Source organism: Plecotus auritus, assembly GCF_963455305.1.
Source record: "Plecotus auritus genome assembly, chromosome: 7".
NCBI lineage: Eukaryota > Metazoa > Chordata > Mammalia > Chiroptera > Vespertilionidae > Plecotus > Plecotus auritus.
The window spans coordinates 48,858,576-48,883,498 of record NC_137774.1 but is presented as its reverse complement, the minus strand read 5'-3'; the positions used below and the strand labels follow the sequence as shown (position 1 = coordinate 48,883,498).

Genomic DNA, 24,923 nt, shown 5'->3' with positions numbered 1-24,923 from the left:
CATGGGTACAAGACAACTCAAACAAGTCTTGTTGCAGTGAGAGGGCAGCTGCTATCGGCCAAGTCTCTGTCTGTTACCTGGGTCCCGATTTGAGCTGGGCATGGGAAGCGAAGCAGCCATGGGGGCAGGAGACCTCCCTCAGAAGGGGTGAGGGTTCAGACCCCTGCAAAGTTGGGGGGAATTGTGCACCTTAAAGTCTGGATTGTATGGTAAGTGAATTATAGCTCAATAGAGCTATTTTAAAAATGTGCATAGAGTACAAAAGGGTCAAGAATAGCCAAGACACCTTTAAAAAGAAACATAGGGAGGGCATGTCAGATGTCAGGGTTAATTATGGAACTATGCAAAGATGTTGTGGGATTGGTGCAGGGACAGACACATTGACTAGCAGAAACACACTGAGAGCCTGAAATCCCATGCATGCTTGAAGCTTTGTATAGGGCAAAGGTGGAGTGTCTGGTCAATGTGGACAGGAGGAACTGATTATAGATGGAGCTGAAAAATGTGGTGATCACAGGAAAAAGTTGAAATTATATTTCTACCTCATACCATTTTAAAACATCAATTCTAAATGGATTTAGAACTTGAATATCAGAAAAAAACTTCAAAACTCTTAGTATAAAATACAGGATGAGTATTTCTAAATCTTAGGATTAAAATCTTATATTTTTAAATGAGATGCAAAAATCATGATTAAAAATGTCTGAATAATTGAGTCCATAACTTTTGTTCATAAAAATTAACCTTTAAAAAATGAAAAGAAAAGTTACTGAGAAAAGGTGTTTTCAATACACACACCTGTGAACAATCTGGATTAATAATATATAAATGGCAATAACAAATTAATAAATAGAGCATAAATAACTTAATGAGAAAATGAGCAGACACATGAATTAGGAAACTTATCTGGCCAATAAACATGTAGGCTGGTCATCATTATGATTAGGGAATGTCATATCAAGATCACATTGAGACACCATTTTAAACTTCTTCAAATGGAAAAAATTTTAAAGTCTGAAATACCGAATGTTGAGGAAAATGTAGAAAGTAAATTGATGTGACAACTTGGAAAATAGTCTGATACTATCTCTTAAAGCTGAACATGCACATGCTTTATGATCCAGCAACCTGACTCTTGAGTGTAGATCTAAAGGAAATCCTGGTGTTTGTAAAACAGGATACATGGACAAGAATATTCATCCGGTACTGTTTTCTATAGAAAAATCTGGAAATAACCAAAAAGCCCATCAAGGGAGAATGGATCTTTTTAATGTAATAAAATATTTCCCAGCAATCAAAAAGCAATATGGATGAAGCTTAACAACAGACTATTAAAAGGAAAATAATCCAAAATATTACAAACATAACCTGTTGGTAAAATATAAAAATAAAATCTAGACTCAAAAGTATGAATGACTGATCTATTATCTATCTATCTATCTATCTATCTATCTATCTATCTATCTATCCATCCATCCATCTTACTAGGAAAGAAGAAAGGGAGGGAGGGAGGGAAAAGATACAATAGTTAGAAAGGAAAGCAAGTGAATGATGACCATGGGAATTCTGGAGGATGACTACCTTGTGCCAGGAAATGCAAGAAAATGTGATAATAAGTCAACTGTTGGTTAGCTATATAGAGGTTATTGTTAAGGTTACAACTTTTATTTTCACATGTGTTCATTACATTATTATTAGCTAATAACTAACCAAATATCTAAATAAAAGTGAGGGGTGGAGAATACTCACTACCTAGGCAACTACATGTCCAGGTAAAACTCATGTTTTTATTCCATGTTTTTACTGCTAAAAGGAAAAATGGAGAATAGACACTGGGTGTGTGGGGTGGGAGGAAGGGGAGATCAGCATTTTATATTGTTTAATTACAAAATTTTATTTGATTTTTTTCATTTCTTAATAGACTTGATAGTCTCTTATTCCTGGCTCACATTTTCAAACTTCCCAGCTGATTTAGCATATTCAACATTTTAAAATATTCTATAGCTGATCATTCAAGTAACTGTTACTGCTTATTGTCTCTTCTGGTTCTCATTCATAACATCTTGTTCCTTTGTGTTTGTGATTTTTGACTGTGAGCTAGTCATTTCCCTTTGAGCCTTACTTGTGATAATTATTTGAGCCTGAGTTGAAGGAGACCTCTTCCAAAGACCACTTTGATTTGTTCTGCCAGTCTCCTGAAGACACTACTAACCTAGGTCTGTTTAAACTTTCTGCTTGGGACTTTTGGATTACTGAGGTGGTATGAATTCAGATCAAGAACCCTCAAGGAAGTTGCCTTGTGGTTAGGAATTCTTGGCCATCTTAATGTGTCTTCCACCTAATGCCAAGGTGAAGGCAGATATGTTTCAATTCCATCTCCAATTGTCAGGTATTTTTCTGCCTTATACTTTGTGTGTCCCTCCTTGAGCTCCCAGTCTCATTGGAGGATTTCCTAGTAGATATCCCGCATTGGACAGGCTCCACACCAAACACTTCCTGAGCCCTAAACACTGAGAAATTTCAAATACAACAGCGCAAAGTTTCTAGGATTCCAAAGAAACTCAAGGCACCAAAGACTTTTTTTTTTTTTTTTTTTTCCAGCATTTGTTAAGCAACTTTCAAAGGCCCTGACACCTTTGGGAACAAAAGTTGCTCCTGGCAAGTTCTTTTTTCTGTCTTCAATTGGTACAACTCCTCATGCTTTGAAAATGGATCTACTTTCCAGAAACAGACAAGAACTGGTTGGGATCAAGAGCTCCTGCTTCCCTTGGGGAGTGGCAGGGGCTTCTTTGATTCCTTTTGGGCCAATTCAGGAAAGCATTTTAAAATAAATAGTTTTCTTTTATAACTACAAATGTAGTTGCTGCAATGAAGGGTTTCATTACTGGCACCCGATCTAACATCCTGTCAGGAATAAGTCACTAGTACTGCCTTTGCAGTGGATTCTGTTTTCTGAGCACCTACCATTTGGTTGCTGACTGTTGACTAGTAGAACAGTCCCAACTATGACCTCTGGTCACTTCCTTTCTTTTAGCAGAGATATGCCATTGACATAGAAGTCCAATTTATTGTGCACTGTTTTAGGGAAAATCCTATAGAGTTAATAGAATGCAACGCGGTCTTCACCAGACCTTCTAAGAGAAAAGCGCTATCATTGTACGACAGCCAGCTGACCATTACACCGGGTCACAGAGATGACATAGAAAACTGACCTCAAGTAACTCATGATCAAGTCGAGAAAGAGACACATAAATGTAACTAAATGTGATTAATGCTGCATAGATTTATGTTTCAAAAGAAGTGATCTGGCCCTAAATGGTTTGGCTCAGTGGATGGAGCGTCGGCCTGCAGACTGAGGGGTCCCAGGTTCGATTCCAGTCAAGGGCATGTACCTTGGTTGTGGGCACATCCCCAGTAGGGGGTGTGCAGGAGGCAGCTGATGGATGTTTCTCTCTCATCGATGTTTCTAACTCTCTATCCCTCTCCCTTCCTCTCTGTAAAAAAATCAATAAAATGTATATTTAAAAAAAAAAGTTATCTGCTTAAACTTACCTTTTATGGAAACAACATAATCTTCCTTTCATTAAAATTTCCCTTGTTGATATAGGCAAACCAGGTCAGTTTCTGCTGGATTTGCATACTTGCATGTTAGTCCTTAATTTGACTTCTTATTAAAGGCTTAAAAGGCAGTGGGGGGAGGGGGGAAGAAGTGATCTGAGCTCAGAAGACAGAATTGGGAAAGGCTTCTCAGAGGGTGTGACATTTAACCCAGGTCTTAAATAAGTAGGTGCTTTCAAAGGACAAGAAAAGCATTTCATATAGAAGGGACCAGTTTAGGCTAGAAGAACAGGCCTGCGAGGGCACAGGTGTAGTAAACCGAGAAGGTTGTGAAAGGCAGGACAGGTTCTGTGAAGCCACCTGAGCCACCAAGCCAGAAAGAATTTTTTCCAGCCCTCCATCCGCTCTTTGCCCACACAACACGTGGTCAGGGGTCAATCTAGCTCACTCCACTCCCTAAGTTATCTCCTAAGGCCTCTCTTCTCCATCCCCGACTCCATTCCTGTAGCTCCCCAACTTCTGCCTGGGATATTGCATGTTTCTTCATTGACCTTCACATCCCCCCACTTCCATTCCAGCCTGCAGTCAGTGAAATAATCTTTCAAAAGTATACATCAGATCCAACCATTCTCTTGCTTAAAATCTCATTTGGTTTGCCAGCACTTCAGCGATAAAGCTCACCCTAGGCATGATGTAGGATTCCCTGTATAATTACGACCCTCCTTTCCAGACTCTGCCGGACTCTGACCCTGGCAAATTCCTCCCGGCTCTGGGATGGTGCACAGGTTACCAGAGGCAGTGAGCCCACTTCTGCACATTTAAAATGGAGATAACAGTTCCTACCCATGTGCTGAGGATTAAAACCATGCATTTAGAACCATAAGCATGTGGCCTTTTTCTTGCACATCCCAAGGACTCATTAAACTTTGAAACAGAACGATGTGATTAGGTCAGCACGTTAGAAAGAGAATGTCAGTGGGAATGGGCTGAAGGTGGGGGTGGGGGTAAAAGCAGAGGGAGGGAGACCAGAGAGACAGAGACACAAGGGGAGATGAGTGGCAAAGGCAACGGGAGGAGAGAACAAAGGAACACGTTCAGGGATGTAATCGAAAGGACTTCGTTTCTAACTGGAAGCAGAGGTGGAGAAGGGTGTTAGGAGAAGGCAAGTTTCAAAGCCCTTTCTAACAAGGTCTTACACTTTCTCTGCCTTCAGTTGAAGCAATTCTTCATCCTTTTGAAAACAGATTTACTTTCTAAAAACAGGCAAAAGTGGGTTGGGGTCCAGTTTTGCAAAAAAAGAAATTAAACTATGAAATACCATGTGATGTGGATTAAGTGTAGAGCCCACGAAACAGGCAGGAATCATGTGTATGTAGCAAGCATTTGCTTGGAAAAGAAAATCTAGCATTTTTATAATAAACCCTTGCAATTCATGTAACTGTCCAATGGTTTCATGAGAAAGATCTCAAGAAAGCAGCGGGAGACCTGGTGCTTGGCGATGCTTGCCTCTAGCAATGTTCTGCTGTAAGCAAGTTACCTAATTAGTGAAGAGGGTGCCCTGTGTGTAGGACTGAGGCAACAATAGCCTGTCAGCCTCACAAAGTTCACAAGTGTTATAAAAAAGTAGTTCTGTTTTGCAGTTCTTCAAACATATATGTAGATGGAAACTTCAAATGCAGATAAAAATTTGATTCATTATACATTAGGATTACTCAGTTGTGACTTTATACTATGCTACAGGGATTGACAATTTTAAACAGCAGAATCACATTTTACACTTAAGTATAAATATACTTTGGCATATCATCAGAAAAACAACAAAAAAACATTACCATAGATATTGAACTACTAACCCTTGATTCCGAGGTTTGAGATGAGAATTCCTGCATGTTCATTTATCCGAAAGATGGGGAAGACCAGGAAATACATTGCTTCTGTCTATAGCAAACTCCCAGAAGGTATGTGGAAGCTGGTTCTTCGCATACTAAAGGTGATGCTCAAACCATGTGGTCCAATACCAACTGTCCACTCCACGTGGTTCCCACAGTGTACCCGGAGAGTCACTCATCGCGTTTCCCCTCAAACCACTTAATGAGGTACTTAAGGAAACCAACAAGTTCAAAATCAACAGTTTTTAGGTTGTCGATCTTCACATTCCGAGTACTAAGCACAGGTGCTGTGATGTGACTGATGCACAGCCCGGGCCAGAGCGGGACATGGGCCCACCTTGGACCTGAGGCAGGGCAGCCAGGGCCCAGGACATAGACCCACCTCAGGCCTGGGAGAAGGGCAGCCAGGGCCCAGGACATAGACCCACCTCAGGCCTGGGAGGAGGGCAGCCAGGGCCCAGGACATAGACCCACCTCAGGCCTGGGAGGAGGGCAGCCAGGGCCCAGGACATAGACCCACCTCAGGCCTGGGAGGAGGGCAGCCAGGGCCCAGGACATAGACCCACCTCAGGCCTGGGAGGAGGGCAGCCAGGGCCCAGGACATAGACCCACCTCAGGCCTGGGAGGAGGGCAGCCAGGGCCCAGGGCACCTGACCCTCCTGCAACTGAGACAGGTGTGAGAAGCCAATGAGCAGAGGGCACCTGAATACTAACTAAAGAGCCACCTCAGATTTCTTCCCTGCCTGACCCCCTTCTCAGTGATTGAAACCTAATGCCATCATGCTAACAGGACACAGCGGCCTCTGCACTGATGCTCAGGCGTACCACTTAGGCATTAGGAGCTAGAGCTACTCTGGTTGGTTCTAAGGTAACCGCCTTCTACCCTTTATGTTGGCCACTGAGCCTCCGGGACCTTGGGTTTAAACTCACCTCCAAGATAACTTAACCAGGCCTTGGTTAGGGCTATGAACTCAGGTTCCCCCAACTACAGCTCACTCTTCTCAACTCCACACTTCTCTGCTGTCAGGTACTTTAAATCAGTGCAATGTCTCATCTGTAATTCCACGAGAAACCAGTGCCACAGCCTGGATTTCCATCTCGCTCTCCTCATCACAGCTGTCAGGGTCGGCACTTCACTTCCCTCAGCCTTGCTTTGCGGTTCTCTGTGTTTCTTCATATGCCCAAAGGGACACTACAACCTGACTGAAGGCTACAGTCAGAATCAAATGAGATTAACGAATACTGCACTGTCCACACAGCATGGAGCTCCCATGGCACCAGGTCGGTGCTCACCGGGGATCTGGAAGCTCCATGCGGTATCTTTCTGGGGGCAGCTGAGGCTCAAGGGGAGAGGCCAGAATTCCTACAGCCACACCCTTCCCTGGAGAATGCCTGCTCCTTACCACACCTGGTCCTGTAGTGGTCCCTCCTGCACCCTCAGGTCAGATCAGAAGCAGGCGCAGAATGGTAAGGTGCCGAGTTAACATATGGTCAGGAGTGAGGATTTGCTCACAGACACATTCAGTGCCCAGGCTTCAGTGTCCCCTTCAATAGTTCCCAGGGTCCCGAGGCTTTTGCTCACATACAAGTCCTCCCATTCATAAACCTCTCAGGTCTGAGAGACACAAATCCCTTCCCTTCCCCTCCTCTCGCCCAGGGAGCCAAGAGTGACTGCGCTGAGCTGATATGGACACTCACCAGCAGACACAGAACCAGGAGCAGAGAGCGTGGCTGGTGACCAAGCACCAAACCCAGCTGACTAGATTCCACCCATCCCCGGGGGAACTTCGCCCTCTCCCTCCAGCAGTAAGAACACTGGGCAGGGCAGGGCAACCAGCAGAGAACACACTCAGGGGACTCCGCCTCCCACCTGCTCGAAGAGAAGGCAAAGCCATACAGCAACCACAGGAGGAGCAGAAAGAAAAGCCATAAACACGTCCAGAAGAGACTCTCTCCCAAGGTGAAACTCACAGATAATTTAATGGAATTTACTTAATCTTCCCCTCTCAGGGTCTGACTTCAGAAAATCAAATTACAAAGTCATTATCACATCCTAGATTTATTACAACTGACCTGCAGGCAAAAGGATAGAACTATTACATAAACACTTCGATTCCATGTATATATCTTAAATAGAGGAGGATTTCAAACAAGAATACAGGATAAAATATTCCAAAGCTCCAAGAAGCAGTTATGTTACTGAGCTCCATTTTTACAGACAAATAAGGCAATATCCCTGCACATTAGCTTTTTGATAATTTTTATACATTTTTCTATGATACAAGAGAAAAATAACCAGAGCTCACAATGTACAGTTCTTACACTATTTTCACAGTCTGTGAACACTATACACCCTTTTGTTTTAATAAAGATACATTGTAATAAACTTGCCCTTAAGTTTATAGTTTATAATAATCTATGATTAATACACTAAAATTGCTTTGATGTGGTCATCCACACAACAGAACGGTCAGATCAGCTTAGCTCCTGGACAGTCAGCACTGCTTTGACCTCCACTGTAGAATGGCAAAGTGACCCTGCGCCGAGCCCAACGGGAAGTTGACAGCAGACAGGAAGTTGAGTCCCCGGGAGATTCGGAGAATGATGGCTTGGTGTGGCTGAAGGAAGACACCTAACAACGCTTCCTTTCAGAACACTGGGAAGTCTAAGGTTTATGATGCCATAGGGGAGAAAATAGGAAAATTAGGCAAGTGGACCAAAGCAATAAATCATTTTTTAATTCTGAAATTGATAGGGAAGTAACTTTAAAACAGCACCATTCTCCCTTTATTGTTGTATAGTGTTGATGACTGTCACTCTGGGAGGAGACACAGCAGTACCTGCCCCAGGGGTTCTGGAACAGCCTCACCTGGTCTGGGACCACGGCTGTTTTATATTCCAGCGTGCTGGGACCACTCACAGTGCTGCTCACAGAGCCGAATGCTCAGTGCCAGGGAGGCCAGAGCAAACCCAAAGGGAACCTGGCTAGTGGGGGAGTGAGGAAGCACAGCAAAGAGAGCAGGTTTAAATGGGCTTATCACTATTCTGGGGTTGTTTGGGTTGTGGGGTTGTTTTTGTAGAATCCCAATTCCAAGAAATGATGACCTGTTAGAGGTTCTCCTAGGTGCTGAGCTCACCTAAGACTGCCGTTTCAGGTCCTCCCTGGGTCACTCGTGTTTCTAGAAAGATGCTGCCACTCGTGTTTCTAGAAAGATGCTGCCTCATCACCTACCACGTTACTGAGCCCCATATGTTGTTCAGCCTTTTAAACATTGGGCATCTGAGAGATCTGGGGCTAGAAATCCTTGGTAGGGAACATCCCTGGTAATTATAAAGGTTTTTAATAGAGGGGGGAGGGAGGCAAAGTACTGGATTAAGCAAAAGACACATAGTGGCAAGAGACTACAGGGGCAGGGAAAGAGGCTCAGAAACCGAAGACCTGGACCAGTGACGGCAAACAGCTGAGATTTGGTCTTTTGCTGCCTACGCGAAATCTCTATCTAATCAATCAAGGCACATTGCTCCTCGCTACTTCTCCCTGGTAGTGAGTTACGATGGCTAAAGTATCAGGCTCGGGACAAAGGGGAAAGACAGAGCTGCTAAGAGCTGTTCCAGATAAGATGCTAGCATTGAAAACATCTGTAAACGTTGCCCTCCGTACTTTTTTCTTTTCAGTCCCGGTGGTTGGTGGCAGGTGGAACCTAGGTTGGCAGCACACCAAATGCTGTGACAATTCTTAGGATCAGCACCTTCTTTGACAAGGGGCAGATTCCCGAGTCTCCCAATGAAGAGCAGAAGGACTGGTCAAGGAGAAAAGAACACATTCTGTCCTGTCTCGATATTTTACTGTTCGCCTCTTTGAATGCAACATGGTTTTTGGTAAAGATAAATTCATTCTAATTTAAAATGATATTTCAAACGGGAATTTGGCCGAGCACATCGATCCCCGAACATCGACAGTGACCATAAAGCAACAGGACCTCAGATCAGAAAGTCTATTGCACTTGGTGAAGAACGGAAACCCTCCTGTCTCCTGGCTCCAGAAGGCAAAGCATCTCGCTGGCTGTGCAAGCTCTTCTCACTCACACCGAGTCTCTACGTTCAGACACAGTATATCCTTCACTGCATTCTTCCAGGACCAGAAGTCTGATAAATACCACTCCAGTAGCTGCGTCTCCAGGTTTTGAGTCTAGAAATGAATTAAAGATGTGATCTAATCACAGTCAACAAATTGATCGTACTGACTTCCACGTTTCATGAGTATGTCATCAGGAAAGAGCAGGATGAGGTCTCTGACCATCACGAACACTGTGATCAGTCGGATACTTCGGGGATGCACGTCCAAGGTGACGAGAGTATACAGACATGATGGAAACAAACACCAATCGTATTGCACATGGTGTCTGGGCGAGCAATAAAAACACTGTGATACAGGTGAAAATTCTTTACGTCTTGCTTCCTCTCAGCCCTTTTTTCTAGAGTCTGACATAGCAGCGGCATCAATCGACATACATGGGAGAGCTGGGAGATGCTGGCATTTGATCCAGGATTTTACAAACATAGCTTGCGACCTCTACAGTACGTTCTTCATACATTAAAATAAAGGGATGTTTCTGCAAGAAAATTGAAGAAAAAACAAATAAAAATTTATATGAGATCCCACGTTGGGCTTTTCCCAATTTTGGTACAGCACAGAACCAAAGGCCCAACCACGCAGGGCTATGAAACACCAGCACCGGCTCAGCACTACGAGCACAGCCTGCATTCCCAGGAGGCGTGTCAGTGGGTGTGGCCTGCCGGGATATGCTCAGGCTGGAATCTGGAGCTGGCTTGGAGGTGAGGTCTGGGTACTAATCTGTGGACCAGGGAGCATTTGCTAAGGCAGACAGCACTGCTGTTCCTCTGCATAAAGCATCTGAGAACCAAGAACTACATGACCACCAGGTGCTAGTCTCAGGACAGACACCAACTCAACTGCCCATTCCCCCAGGCGCAAAGTGAATCCTGAACAAAAAGATCTGTTTCAATCCTTCTAACCCCCGCTCCAAAGGAAACTCAATAGAAACTTACCCTATGACCTTCTGCACCACACTCTCCAAAGCCTGGAGCCCCTATCTGCCTCACAAACCCACCTTTTCATACTCCATCTCCAGCAGTATTTTTCTTTAACAATTTCTCTAAGCACAATGACTGGATAGCTATTTTTTTTCCATATATATTTTTATTGATTTCAGAGAAGAGAGAGGGAGAGAGAGATAGAAACATCAATGATGAGAGAGAATCAACGATTGGCTGCTTCCTGCAAGCCTCCTACGGGGGGTCGAGCCTGCATCCTGAGCATGTGCCCTGATCGGGAATTGAATTAGTGACCTCCTGGTTCATAGGTCAACGCTTCACCACTGAGCCACACCAGCCAGGCCTGACTGGATATCATCTTTAGTCACACCTGGGGTTGACCATAAGTCTGACCATAAGTCTGAGAGATAGAACCTAAGTGTGACAAATAGGTGGTCTTTTTTCTTAAAATATTCCCACATTATCAGAGCACAGTACTTTGTTCACCACTAAGACCAATGCCACTACCAGGAGATTATTTAAAAGACCTAGGTTCCATGGGGGGTGGGGGAAGGGGCATGAGAACTTTTAAAAGAAAGGGGAATTGGCTGTATGAATCTAGATTTATTTGCATGAGAACATTTTATAAAGGCAAAGAAAGCACAATAAATTCTTACAGATGTGTTACACATACGTAAACCACATGGTAAAATAAAATGGCTCCTTAAAGTGAATCTTAAAATTCTCCAGTTACTCAGTGGTTGAGCATCAGCCTATGAACAACAGGTCACCAGTTCAATTCCCAGTCAGAGCACATGCCCGGGTTGCGGGATCGATCCCCAGTAGGGAGTGTGCAGGAGGCAGCCTATCGATGATGTTTCTCTCTCATCAATGTTTCTACCTCTCTATCCCTCTCCCTTCTTCTCTCTCTAAAAATCAACAAAAACATATTTTTTATAAATTTTCCAGGTTAATTTTTATAATATGTCAAGGTCAAAACTTCCCATGAGAACATACCTAGTAAATCAGTAGGAAAGCTATAACTTCAAATTTTCTCTTTCCAAACACTTTTGTTTCAGAACCTTTTACAAAAGCCCAGTGAGGTGGAGCTGTCTGTCTGTCTGTGGGAGGTCACTGCCTGCTCAGTGCGCCAGCACGCTGAGGAGACCAAGGCTGAGGAGACAGCTGACATTGCCAAGGACTCATACTCACCAGAAGTTCTTTATACTTTGGCCTTTTGGATTCATCCTTTGTAAGGCTAAAATAACAAAACAAAACAAACATTATTAATATGAAGACACATTTACCCCAAGTATTTTTTTCACCAAAGAAATATTATAAAGAGTCGAGTAGTTTTTTCCTTCAGATGCAAAGGTGAATAGCAGACAACATGCCAATCTTAGAGAACAGGAAAAATTAGGCAATCTATGAGCAAGAGAAAAACAAAGCAGTTTTAGGACTGTAAAGAAGATATATTAAACACTCTTGCTTTTTGCTTGTAAATATAAATTTTTAAATTATGTTGGATAAACAATAATTATTAAAAATAGTCAAATAATAACAAAACCTGTTGTATTTAAAATACAGATTGAAACAGTATGAAGCAAGATTATATATCACCATAACTGCCTAAGTTTATTCTCAGGAGCTGCACACACAGGCACGCACACATGCACACACGCATACGTGCACCTGTTAAAAGGTGGACAAACATTAGGTGTGGAGTTCACCTTCCTTGGAATAAGGTTTTAGAGAGCTAATCTACAGTTCTACCAATGGAACTTTAGGCCTAACTTGACTCCACACCCCCAACCATGTTATATGTTATGTCAGAGCAGAGATCCACCCCTGAAAGTCTGACATTGTAGGATCTTCACTTGGTAAAAGTTTCCAAGTGATTTGGTACAATTTCACAATTAAAACCACATCAGAATGAGATGGCCAGTCTCACCTGGGCTGTATTTCTTGTACAGAGAACTAGAAACCAGGAGGCAGCGCTTCTCCACCACCCCCAGCTGTTTTCATCCATGCCTGAGCAGTAGAATAAGAGAGCAGGGCCCTCCAGGCTAGTTGGAACCGCCCATGTAGCCGCAATGATCCGGAGTCCCAGCTCAGGAGACAGTGACAAGAGAAGGCTCCCCTTCCCCATCAATGTTGCTAAGGTTAAATAAACCAATGTTGCTAAGGTTAAATAAACCTCACTGTTCTCACTGCGCATTTTTGAACATTCGTAATTCAAGTACTCACCACAAGTTGACAAAGTTGATGAAACTCGGGGAGAATTCCCTTTCCTCCGAATTACTCAGCTGCGGGGGGTCTCCTTTCACGACTTGCGTTAGTTGATCAAATACACTATTCCACTTTGGATAAGGAAATCGGCCTGTGGCCAACTCGTACTGAAAGAACACAGAGGAAAAAGCAAAATACACTAAGGCAATGTTTACTCCTCCTCACTGAAATGGCCATGTTGAAAATCTAAAGTCTAAGCAAAACTCTTATAAAAGCTTGGCACTAAATCCATGTCAGGTTAAGGTGGAATCTTCAGAAGTATTGAGGCTAAGTGGAAGTGATAGCAGAATCAAGATAATATAAAGAATTCTGTATCAACCAAATTCAAGAACTTGGACTAAAAGGAAACACTGAACTTAAGCCCAAAGTCCCACATTGCATGCTTCAGGTCTGACTCCTTTGTATACAGGATTCTGCAAGTCTGGCTTTAGAACTATTTTAGTACAATGTCTTCACAATTTATAGTGGAAAGCCATGTCCAGAACTGTAGTCAAATTCATTTTTAAGGTAAAGTAACATTCAACATACAGAACATCCAACGAGCTCCCAGGAAACATTGTGTATGTCTTGATCGATTGCCAATTCTGCAGTTACTACAATTCCAACCACAACCAGATGTCACCATCGCTGAAGAAAAAGTCAGGGTCAAAACCTTCACCTTGAAGCCCAATAATGATGCTTAAGAAAAGGAATAAGGTGAAGGATCTAGGACCCTAGAAATCAATTTCACAATTTTATAATTTTATGAGATTATCCATATTAAAAAAAAAAACAAATTATGAAGCAATTATAAGTACTGAATACCTTGCTTTAAACAAAGACATAGTACTAAAGAAACTTGCTAAAAATTTTTTTCTATGTTAGAACCTTTCACAGGACAAAAAACTGTTTTATAACGTAACTGGTTTGGACACAGATAGGTATTTCTGAATCGTTAGTAACCCTTCTATGCCAGCAGTTGCCTCAGCTAGAGGTTAACAGCCGTGGGAAAACTACGGCCCGCGGGCCGGATCCGACCCATTCGGCTGTTCTATCCGGCCCGCGGAGCCGAAAGAGCGGAGGGTTCTCTTGCTCTCCCCTCCGCTCCTTTACTTTGAATTTATATTAGTTCACACAAACACTCCATCCATGCTTTTGTTCCGGCCCTCCAGTCCAGTTTAAGAACCCATTGTGGCCCTCGAGTCAAAAAGTTTGCCCACCCCTGGGTTAGAGTCTTGCTGCAGTCTTTCACACCAGCCACCAGACCTAAAAGATACCCAGATTCCATGCTCTCTCCTGACTGAAAAGAGGATTCCTTCTCCTTTGCTCAGTTGGCTTCACAATGGGAAAAGACTCAGGAGGTGCCTCCCAGATCTGGTCACAAGAGAAACTAGAAGGAGTCTTCAACAGAGGTGAGCTGTTAGCCTCAACTCTCTACTCAGAGACTTCACCAGGCTGGCAACATAACTCACCAAGGATAACTAAAGGGTAACTAACAAGGAAAACTACAAGGATAATTACAAGGATAACTAACAAAGACAACTACAAGAATAACTAAAGGATAACTACAAAGATAACTACTAGGATAACTAACACAGCCCATCTAGTGACGGAAGATTCACACCCATGTAGGCAAAGCTGTCGAAAATCAGAAAAATGCCATCAAGCCTGGTAAAACAGCAAGCACAAGAAAATGAACCTAAAACTTCAAAACAAAATTTGGTACCTATATATATAAAAGCCTAAGATGCTAAGTGTCCAACCAATTGGTTAACCGATCAGTCGACCGCTCTACCAGTCGCTATGACATGCACTGACAAGCAGGGGGCAGACGCTCTGACCGGTAGGTTAGTTTGCTGCTGGGGTTCGGCCAATTGGGACTGGGTGAAATGTGCCAGACACACCCTGGAGCCAACCTCCCATGGTCCCTCCCTGGCTTTTAAAATATTTCTTCTAATTAATTCCTTTCAATGTGCACGAATTCGTGCACCGGGCCTCTAGTTAAGGAAATAAGCAAATAAAGATGCTTTTTAAATAGAATCAAAATTTCAACACAGCCAAGAAAGAAGAGTTTATTTAATTGTGCTTAGTTGCAAATTAAGCAGCTTTATTGCTATTCTTTCTGTGTTGTTGTAAGGTAGAACTCTCATTTAGAACTGTCACCTAAGCAGTTCTTGTTTCTCAACAACTGAATTACTTTCAGTTTCTCTGTGACTTTTCTATTCCATGACTGGAAGACTCCAGTGGAAACGATCTCCACACACATGAACATACTCCTCTAACACACACCCTGCACAGTGTTACTGGACACACTGCTCAGGTTGAGTGGGAGGAGCCTGTACCTTCCCGGGACTCTGACTGCACATGAGCTGCCCTTCCCCATTCCATTCTCAGTGCATGAGACTCCTGTGTGTGTGTGACCAAGACATCCACAGCTACAATGTTACAGAGCCCTAGGCACCTTAGAGAACCTTGAGGAAAATAATCAATTACGGTTTAATCTTTAAAGTATAAAACATACTTTTATTCAACAACTAGAAGATACAGTGCCTGTGATCATAGCCATTAGGGAAAAAATAGGTAAATAAAATCAAAGACTAGAAGAGACAAGAAGCAGTTCTTATGAGGAGTGGAAGTCTGATGAAATTTACTTTCACTTCTAAATTTCTTGGTACACTACTAGGACAAGGCTGGGTGGACATCAACATACCAATGTGATCCCCAAACTCCAGACATCAGAGCGGACATCATAGCCTTGCCGTGATGCACTTGGGTCTATTCTTTCTGGCTGGAACACAAAGAGAAGTCACAGTCAGTAATTAGTCACACGATTAAGGAGCAGGGAAAGGGAAGCAACAGCTGGGCAGGTGGCCCAAATGCCAGCATAATCCTTACAGGAACCCATGTCTGGGATCAGATTAAGAGTCATGGCTCTAGCTGGTTTGGTTCAGTGGATAGAACATTGGCCTGCTGACAAAAGGGTCCTGGGTTTGATTCCAGTCAAGTGCAATGTACCTTGGTTGCAGGTTCCTTCCTGTCCCTGGCCCTGGTCAGGGCTCATGCAGGAGGCAACCAATCAATGTGTTACTCTCACATCACTATTTCCCTCTGTCTTCCCCTCTCTCTTCCATTCTCCCTAAAACTCAATGGAAAAATATCCTCGGATGAGGATTAACAACAATTTAAAAAAAAAAAAAGTAATAGAAAGCCAATATTAGAAACAATCAACAGCAAAAAAAAGAAAAAGAAAACATCAATAGCTTCCTCCCTAAAAGGGAATACAAAGCAACTCTTCTAATTTCCCCCAAAGTACTCACAAGCACTTACAACCCTGAAGCTGAGAACAGCCAAAGGGAGATACAGGAAGAAAACTAGAAAAATGTAAAAAATAAAGAATTGCAGGGTCAACTTAGTAGCAAGTAGTGGCAAATAGGGGAAAAAAGACTAAGTCTGTTTCCGTGAATAAGGCCCTACTGCAATATATTTGAGATACAAAAGCAAATATGAGCCAAATTATGATTATTTCACCCATTCTTCATCATAAAACTAAATTTATCATTATTTCTATTAGTCATTTTAACCAAATTAAACATTGTCAATATAGTAATATATCACCCTATCATTTAAATAGCTAACATCATTTTTAGTAACTTCTGTGAAATTAGAGACCATTATCTACACAATGTGTCAGGGATAAGAAGACGAGAGAGACAGAGACAGAGACAGAGACAGAGACAGAGACAGAGACAGAGCGCACATCGGTTGCAGAGCAGACCATGGATCATGACTATGACTGAGTAACTGCTGTTGAAAGGCATGCCCAGAGAAGCATACCAGCTGGCCGTATTATATTCTATTACTGTTGGCAACGACTAGTTTGGACACCTACATATTTTATTTTGAACATGAGTACTGTGGCTGCATAAATTTTCATTGTAAGCTACTTATTATTCATGAGGACAGACACTTAAGTTACATGATAACTTGCAGAAATTTGTACATTAGGGATACAAATGATTTTTGCCCAATAACCCCAAAAGCTATTTCCAAACTTGGCATGACAAAAATCTTTCAAGATATGACAAGAGCTAGAAACCTCAAAGTTAGCAATTGATAAGCTCATCACATTAAAATTTTCTATTTCTATAATTGAGCCAAAAATATGTAAAATTTAAAGACAAATGACAACTTTTGAGAAAACTATCCTATATAATAAAAGGTTAATATGCATATCAACTGAATGGCGGAATGACCGGTCCCTATGATGCACACTGACCACCGGGGGGCAGACACTCAACACAGAAGCTGCCTCCTGGTGGTCAGTACACTCCCACAGGGGGAGCGCCACTCAACCAGAAGACTGGCAAGCACAGCGGCAGAGGCGGGAGCCTCTCCTGCCTTCACAGCAGCACTAAGGAACAGCGAGCTGAGCGGCAAGGAGCAGCAAGCAGGTGCAAGGGGTCCCAGACTGCGAGAGGAATGTCTGACTGCCGGCTTAGGCCCCCGAGGGTCTGGACTGCAAGAGGGCACAGGCCGGGCTGAATGTCGTGCACCAGGCCTCTAGTGTAACATAATTCTTCTTATATTTTATATCAACACAAAAAGATTAACATTCTAATGAAAATGGACAAAGGATAATGCATTAAAGTGGCAAAATATAAGGAAAAAAGGCAAGCCCTAGTCGATTTGGCTCAGTGGATAAGAGTGTCGGCCTGCAGACTGAAGAGTCCGAGTTCAATTCCAGTCAAGGGTACATGCCTGGGTTGTGGGCTTGATCCCCAGTAGGGGGCGTGCAGGAGGCAGCTAATCAATGAATCTCTCTCATCACTGATGTTTCTCTCTCTCCCTCTCCCTGTCTCTCTGAAATCAATAAGAACATATTTTAAAAATATTTAAAAAAGAAAAAGAAATCATGAATTTATACCCAAGATTATATGGGGCAGTTGTTTTCTAACATTCAAAAATAAGCAATTCAAACTGCTAAAGAAAAAGTACTGGTTACTCAAGTGCAAACCTACATTTCCAAAGGTGACAGCACTTTTAGCAATAGTCGCTTACTAAATTTGACTTCTGTGAAGTCAAAATTCTCAGGGATTGTATCTTTACACCTCCAGTAGTCTCAGTATAACTCACAGAGAATGGTGGCCTTCAGTGGTTTTTAAACAACTTTACTGAGATGTAATCCACATACCATACAATTCATCCACTTAAAGTATACAAGGCAATGGCTTTTATACAGTGACAGATATTTGTATCCATGACCAGAATCTATTTTAAAGTATTTCCTCACCCAACACCCTTTGGACATCATCCTCCCCCAACCCCCTCTCCCAGGTCTAAATAACCACTAATCTACTTTCTGTAGCTACAGGCTTCCCTATTCTGTCCTTGCATATGAATGGAATCATATGTTATGTGGTCTTTAGTATCTGGCAGTATTGAAGACGGCATCCAGCATTCCCAGTATAGGACTGTGGTCCCTGGCCCAGGAGGAGGAAACAGCAGACCTTACTCATAAAGAATTGTGTTTATCTGTTCTATCCTGTCTGGGATAGATGCAAGGTGCCTGCCTTTGTTTTGCCTAAACTTGAACTCACTCAAGGCAGAAAAGCAATGGACAGTCCTTGAAAACAATGTAAGGTAAATGAATAACCCATATATGCCTGGTGCAAGAAACTGGTATTGAGGCATACATTAGAGTATCAAAAGCTAGGAGAGCCTTGCCGGTGGGGGCTCAGTGAATAGAGCATCAGCCCACACTCCGAAGGGTCATGGGTTCGATTTCCAGTCAAGGGCACATACCTGGGTTGCAGGTTCAATTCCCAGCCCCTGTCAGGGCTCATGTGGGAGGCAACTAACCTATGTGTCTCTCTCACATCAATGTTTCTCTCTCTCCCTTCCATTCTCTAAAAATCATTGATTGGAAAATATATCCTTGGGTCAGGATTAGCCAAAAAACAAAAACAAAACAAAATACAAAAGCCTGGGAGAAAAATTGAAGGGTAGAGATCCTTTGGGAAATTTGGCTATTAAAAATTACCTGTATGTATTGAGAAATTTAGAAAGCCATGTATATACCCAGGGCAGGACACAAAAAACTGAAAAGACCCAAAACTTTAACTTCTGGCTGATCTATTGGCTTACGGCAAGTAGGAAGTGAAAGTTAAGGCAGATTTGTAAGTGACTTGGCTAAGGACTGAAGGAGAGTCTCAACACAAAGCCAATCTGCAAAAACTGGAATAGTTGTTTTGGTTTTTTTCCCCTTTGTTTTCTTTGTGGAAAAAAATATTTTTTTAGAGCCTGGTATTGCCCACCCCCCCAACCCTGCACCCCAAAAGAAATCTGTCAAAACACTAGCTGAGTCCTGGCTGGCATTGCCCAGTGGTTAGAGGTTAAACTGGTAACCTCTTGGTGCACGGGACAATGCTCAATCCACTGAGCCACACTGGCTGGGCTGCTAAATAATTTCTTTACCAGACATTTTAAAAATCTAAATTGTCAAACAAAGGGAAAAAAGTGAATACTATTTTTTCAGCCTGTATACAAGTGGAAAATGAAAATTATACCCTAAAGAATTAAGTTCTTTTGAAACCAAAGGGAAAGAGAAAGCTGAATATGTATGAATGAATGAATACTTTTAAATTTGTTGAACAAAGATCAAAGGAAGTACACACATCAACAATTTCTCACTATTGATTAGATGTAATAACTTGATTAGATTTTCATGCCTGATAGGCTTGCACATATTTTAAAAGAAGATTATGTCAGGGTTTCAGAAATGACCCAGGTTAAATAGGTGGACATATTTCATAAAGTACTGCTATGAAATGCGTTATTTCTATTACTGATTAAGACTATCTTACAAACTAATAAGGATAGGCTTCTATAATGTAAGAAGAAGAGGTAAATAGAGAAACTGAAGTTACTTTTTAGAAGCCTCTTCAAGTTGGAGGATACCAGAGGAAAGGGTGAGAGGATCATGGGTTAAGGAATCCTTTGAAAATGAAGATTATCAATTACTCCTTTGGGGATGGAAAACAGGAAAAATTTTGAGGATATGGTTTCTATTTTACAAATGTTTCAAGTGCTTAAAAGAAAAAAAGCAATTAGTGAAATAACCTAGCATTATGTTCTTGCAATGTGATGCAACATCAAGTACACCTCATCTATGAAGCATCCATACCAAAAAAATGTAGAGTCTGAAACTAATCATGAGAGAACAATCAGACAAATCCAGTATGTGAGACATTTTAAAAACACTCCCAGAAATGTCAAAATCACGAGGAAGAAAAAAAAAAAAGAATGGTCTAGACCAGTTTAGATTCAAATGCAAAATGTAACAACTAAAAATAATGTATTATGTATCTTGATGTGATCCTTACTAACTGCAATAACATACATTTATTTTGGACAACTGGGAATTTTGAGTATAAACTGTATATTGAATGATACTATGAAATTTGTTAACTTTTTAGGTTTATGTTTTAGGTATAGTAATGATCTTGTGGTTACACAGATGAATGCCCTTTTTTTTGGGAGGATGTGCTGAAGTGTATAGAATGAAATTCATCATATCTGTGACTTCCTTTCAAATGGTCCAGTACACACATACATACATACATACACACACACACACACACACCCCTAAATGTACATATACAGGGGTAGGCAAAAGTAGGTTAACAGTTGTTCGTATGGAAAATATATAATACAAGAATAAACTCTGCATTTCATGCACTCAAAACTGTAAACATCCTTTTGCCCACCTCTGTCTACTAGTATGTTTATGTGTATGTGTATAAATACAGACTTCCCTAGATGAGGAGGTAGGGAAGTGACAAGATGTTAACAACTGGTTTATGAGAAAACTTAAGTTTAAACTCTACACTTTGTACACTTTCTATGTTAAATATAATCTAAGAAATCATAATTCCTGTAGACTAGACAAGATGCATTGCTGATATCTTCTGTCAAGATACATTAAAGAAAGTCAAGTCACTCAGAGGCTTGTAGGATGAATGCTGATTATATTCTTGTCCATTCATACAAGCCTCAGAAGACTGGAATGGACAGAAACGCTTCATTCAGTCCAGTCAAGATGAGAGGCAGAGTTTCTCATCAGCTGCTTCCTTCAAAGCTGAAGTAGGTCGGCAGGAAGAGAAAAGCCCGCCCCCCCCCCCCCCCAAGCCTGTGAATCTTACTTACTTCTACACAGAAACCAAAAGTCTACTTCTTTCTAAAAGTTACCTGAATGCAAGTATCAGCTGTATCAGGGCTGCAACTGCATCTTTAACACCCACATAAATCAAATATAATTCTTAACCAATGTTACACAGCAAAAACACTTAGTCAACCTTAGTACTGATACAAGCCCTAAAAATACAGACAACAGTTTACACTTAATTCTCAGGGCATGATTGCTAAATGTGTAAATTATATGAATTCCCAAATACTCCATATTTTAATTTATTTTCTTGCTTTTGATCTGGTTGTTCCACTTATCCCTAATTATCATGATGAATGCAAGATCATCCAAATCTCCCCAAGACTCTTTCTGTATGTATTAACACACACAAACACACACCTCTGACATTTTCATTTGTGGAAAAGGTGACATGAAAAGATGTAACAAAATAAAAACAAGGTATTGAAAAAAAAATTCTAAAATATGGTGAATAATGGAAAATTTTCAAATACAATCATTTTCAAGTGCAATGACCACACTACTGGCAACAAAACATATATAAAGAATACATGTAATCCTGTGCATTAAACTATTTATAGGCTGAGAGATAAGCGAAAAGAAAAAAATTTACTTTTAAATAACACTGAAAATACAATGTATTCAGGTTTTAAAATAAGTGTACATTTGGGGGTAGCACTGAGTCTGCCTATCCACAAACAAGATAAAAAAGTTGTAACATGGAGCCTATGAGGTTTCGTACTTTTCTATTGCTTACAGCACTGGGTTTGAAAATGTATAAATCAAAAAAGAAGCTAACAATTAAAAGGAGAGAAAAACTGTATTCAGCTCAAAGCTAATCTTCAGTTTAAAAGTCCTAAAGACTGAAACAGGAACTACTGATGAGAAGGACTGCTTTAATAATGACGTAAAACCTGTCCCCAAAGAACCATAGCCTCGGTAAGGAAGACACGAACACACAAAGAGAATGTTTACAACACAGACACTAAATTTGCAGTGTATGCAGCACTGGGACAAGATGAGGATGACAGGGGCGGGGCATGCTAGGAGAGGTCAAGGGGCGGGGGGGGGGAAGGAGACATATGTAATACTTTTAACAATAAAGAATTAAAAAAAAAAAAAAAAGAAAAGATGAGGATGACGTGTGCAGAAGGATAGTGGAGCTCTGTCTTCCTGAAGGGAAAGAAGCTCCAGATCAGCCAATACCTAAGGCATCTTCCTTGCATTTGTTAGTGCTTCGTCCACCTCTAAAGAAGAGATCAACAATATACAAAACGTAGCCTCAGATTTATAAGATACACTGAGTTCTACCATGAACTTGAGTCTTCCATTCTTCTCTAAGTAATAGTATCACTTAATGGCCAGGACACATTATCAACATGTCCAGCGGGGGACTTGCAGGAAGCAGCCAATCCATGATTTTCTCTACAATGGTATCTATTACAGTCAAGATAACATACGGAGTGCTAAAAACACAAAGCGGCCTTCTGAGCACTAATGATCTAGTTGATTAGTAGAGTCAGAGAAGCCACAAGTAGAGTCTAAGTACCAAAGAAGAAGAGAGTAAGACAATAAAACAGGAGTTCACTGGGACAATTTTGCAAAAATTCATGGAGCAGCTAGAACCTGAATTTGGTCGTTAGAGAAGAGAAAAGGATTCTAGCCGGGTGAAACTGCATGACCAACCAATGGCAGAGTTCTCAGAAGTACAGCACCAAAGGCGGGCTCCCACTGCAATGACTGTCGGGCTTCTAAGAGGGCTGGGCCTTTCACTTACTGCCATGTACGGCCTACACCCAGCATCTCTGGTCTTGGCAATGGAGTCCACGAGCTGTCCGCTGATGCCAAAGTCACAGAGTTTAATATTTCCACTTCTGTCCAGAAGGATATTGGAAGGTTTGATATCTGAAAGAGACAGGTACCATTCAGTGTAGAAGTAATCAATCAAATGAGCTATATTCTAAAGTATGTATTTTAAGTAAAAATACTGAAAAACCTTAGACAACGTAAGTGATCAAGTCCTTAATATTCAGATGTATGAGAAGATGAGAAATATGAAATTTCTCTGAAGACCGATGCTTAAAAACTCAGTACCAAAAACTACTAGATAGCCCTAGCTGGTTTGGCTCAGTGGATAGAATACTGGCCTGTGAACTGAAAGGTCCCAGGTTTGATTCCGGTCAAGAGCACATGCCCAGGTTGTGGGCTCGATCCCCAGTGGGAGACTTGCAGGAGGCAGCCAATCCATGATTCTCTCTCATCATGGATGTTTCTAGCTCTCTCTCCCTCTTCCTTCCTCTCTAAAATCAATAAAAATAATCTAAAAAAAAAAAACACACCACAAATGTATTTAAAAAAATAGTATACAATACATTTAGGCATTCTATGATGTTGTTTTGTTCTCATCAAGGGACATATTCATTTACTTGCTTCAAATTCATTACTTAACAGTCAAACTATAAAGAATGAATTTTTTTTAATTTCTTTATTGATTAAGGTATTACATGTGTGTCCTCATCCCTCCACTAACCCCCCAACCCCTCCCCCTCATGCCCTCACCCCCCTGGTGTTCATGTCCATTGGTAAGGCTTATATTCATGCATACAAGTCCTTTGGTTGATCTCTCCTCCTTTCCCCCACCCTCCCCTACCTTCCCTCTGAGGTCTGACAGTTTGATTGATGCTTCTCTGCCTGTGGATCTGTCCCTGTTCATCAGTTTATGTTGTTCATTATATTCCACAAATGAGTGAGATCATGTGGTATTTGTCTTTCTCTGACTGGCTTATTTCACTTAGCATAATGCTCTCCAGTTCCATCCATGCTATTGCAAATGGTAAGAACTCTTTTTTACTGCAGTGTAGTATTCCATTGTGTAGATGTACCACAGTTTTTTAATCCACTCATCTGCTGATGGGCACTTAGGCTGTTTCCAAATCTTAGCTATAGTGAATTGTGCTGCTATGAACATAGGGGTGCATTATAAAGAATGAATTTAACCTATAAGAGTATACTAAGCTACTGTACAATATGTGCCAAAGACTATGGGGACCACTTTAGTTGTTACTACCCTGAGGATGGAGCCAAAAGATTAAGGAGGGCACAGCCTAAAGAAGGAGCTTGAACTCTAACCAAATTGTGCCAGGGCTTTATTACCACAAAGAATGCATTTCCTTGGAGTTTAAGCCAGTTATCAGAATTTTCTGTAACTTGTAATCAAAGCACTCTACCTGTAGCAAAAAAAGCTAACTAATTTAAAGTGATAAAAAGACTGCTATAAACTCATCATTTTATTTACTAATAGGAAAACCAAAGTTATTTCTGAAGACTTTCCCTTTATCTTACTCCTCCTCAGGCACCACCTTAGTGCTTTACTGAGATACCTTGAGTATTCCTAAGGTATTTGAGTCGCTCTACGGTAAAGGCAATCTGTAATAATAAAAGCATAATATGCCAATTAGACTGGACGACCTTCTAGACAAAGCCAGGGCTGTGAGGAAACCCAGGTCCCAGGTGCCAGTGGCCAGAGGGAAGCCCGGGTCCCGGGTGCCAGAGGGAAGCCAGTGCCGGAAGCCAGGGAAAGGAAGGCCTACTCTTGCATGAATTTCATGCATCAGGCCTCTAGTCTATATAATAAAAGCCCAAGCAACTGTTGCAACCGTTACGACTGGCCGGTGGCTATGACGTGCACTGACCACCAGGGGGCAGACACTCAATGTAGGATCTGCCCCCTGGTGGTCAGTGTGCTCCCACAGCCAACCTCCTGCAGCCAGCCAACCTCCCGCAGTCCCGCCCCTGGGCCGGCCGGCCCCAATCGGTCCCCATCGCCGGCCAGGCTGAGGGACCCCACCCGTGTATGAATTTGTGCAACAGGCCTCTAGTACTCTCATAATTGCAGAGCACAGCAAAAAGGGAGGGGAAAACGCCAAAACAAGAACAAGATGAACTATGAG

At 41.8% G+C, this 24,923-nt stretch overlaps 1 protein-coding gene across 7 annotated transcripts in view; it reads right to left on the bottom strand.

Moving 5' to 3' along the window:
• Positions 1–7,400: 7,400 nt before the first annotated feature.
• The window catches only part of MAP2K4 (mitogen-activated protein kinase kinase 4), a 108,642-nt gene continuing 91,119 nt past the window's right edge, over positions 7,401–24,923 (bottom strand). For all 7 annotated transcript variants that reach the window (XM_080678091.1, XM_080678093.1, XM_080678090.1 and 4 more), the window contains 5 exons: positions 22,751–22,878; positions 15,481–15,558; positions 12,750–12,898; positions 11,715–11,760; positions 7,401–10,060 (listed from right to left, as the gene is read on the bottom strand). In XM_080678091.1, the coding sequence (XP_080534217.1) occupies positions 9,947–10,060; positions 11,715–11,760; positions 12,750–12,898; positions 15,481–15,558; positions 22,751–22,878 (515 nt within the window). In that variant the 3' untranslated portion in view covers positions 7,401–9,946. The remainder of the gene's footprint in view (positions 10,061–11,714; positions 11,761–12,749; positions 12,899–15,480; positions 15,559–22,750; positions 22,879–24,923) is intronic.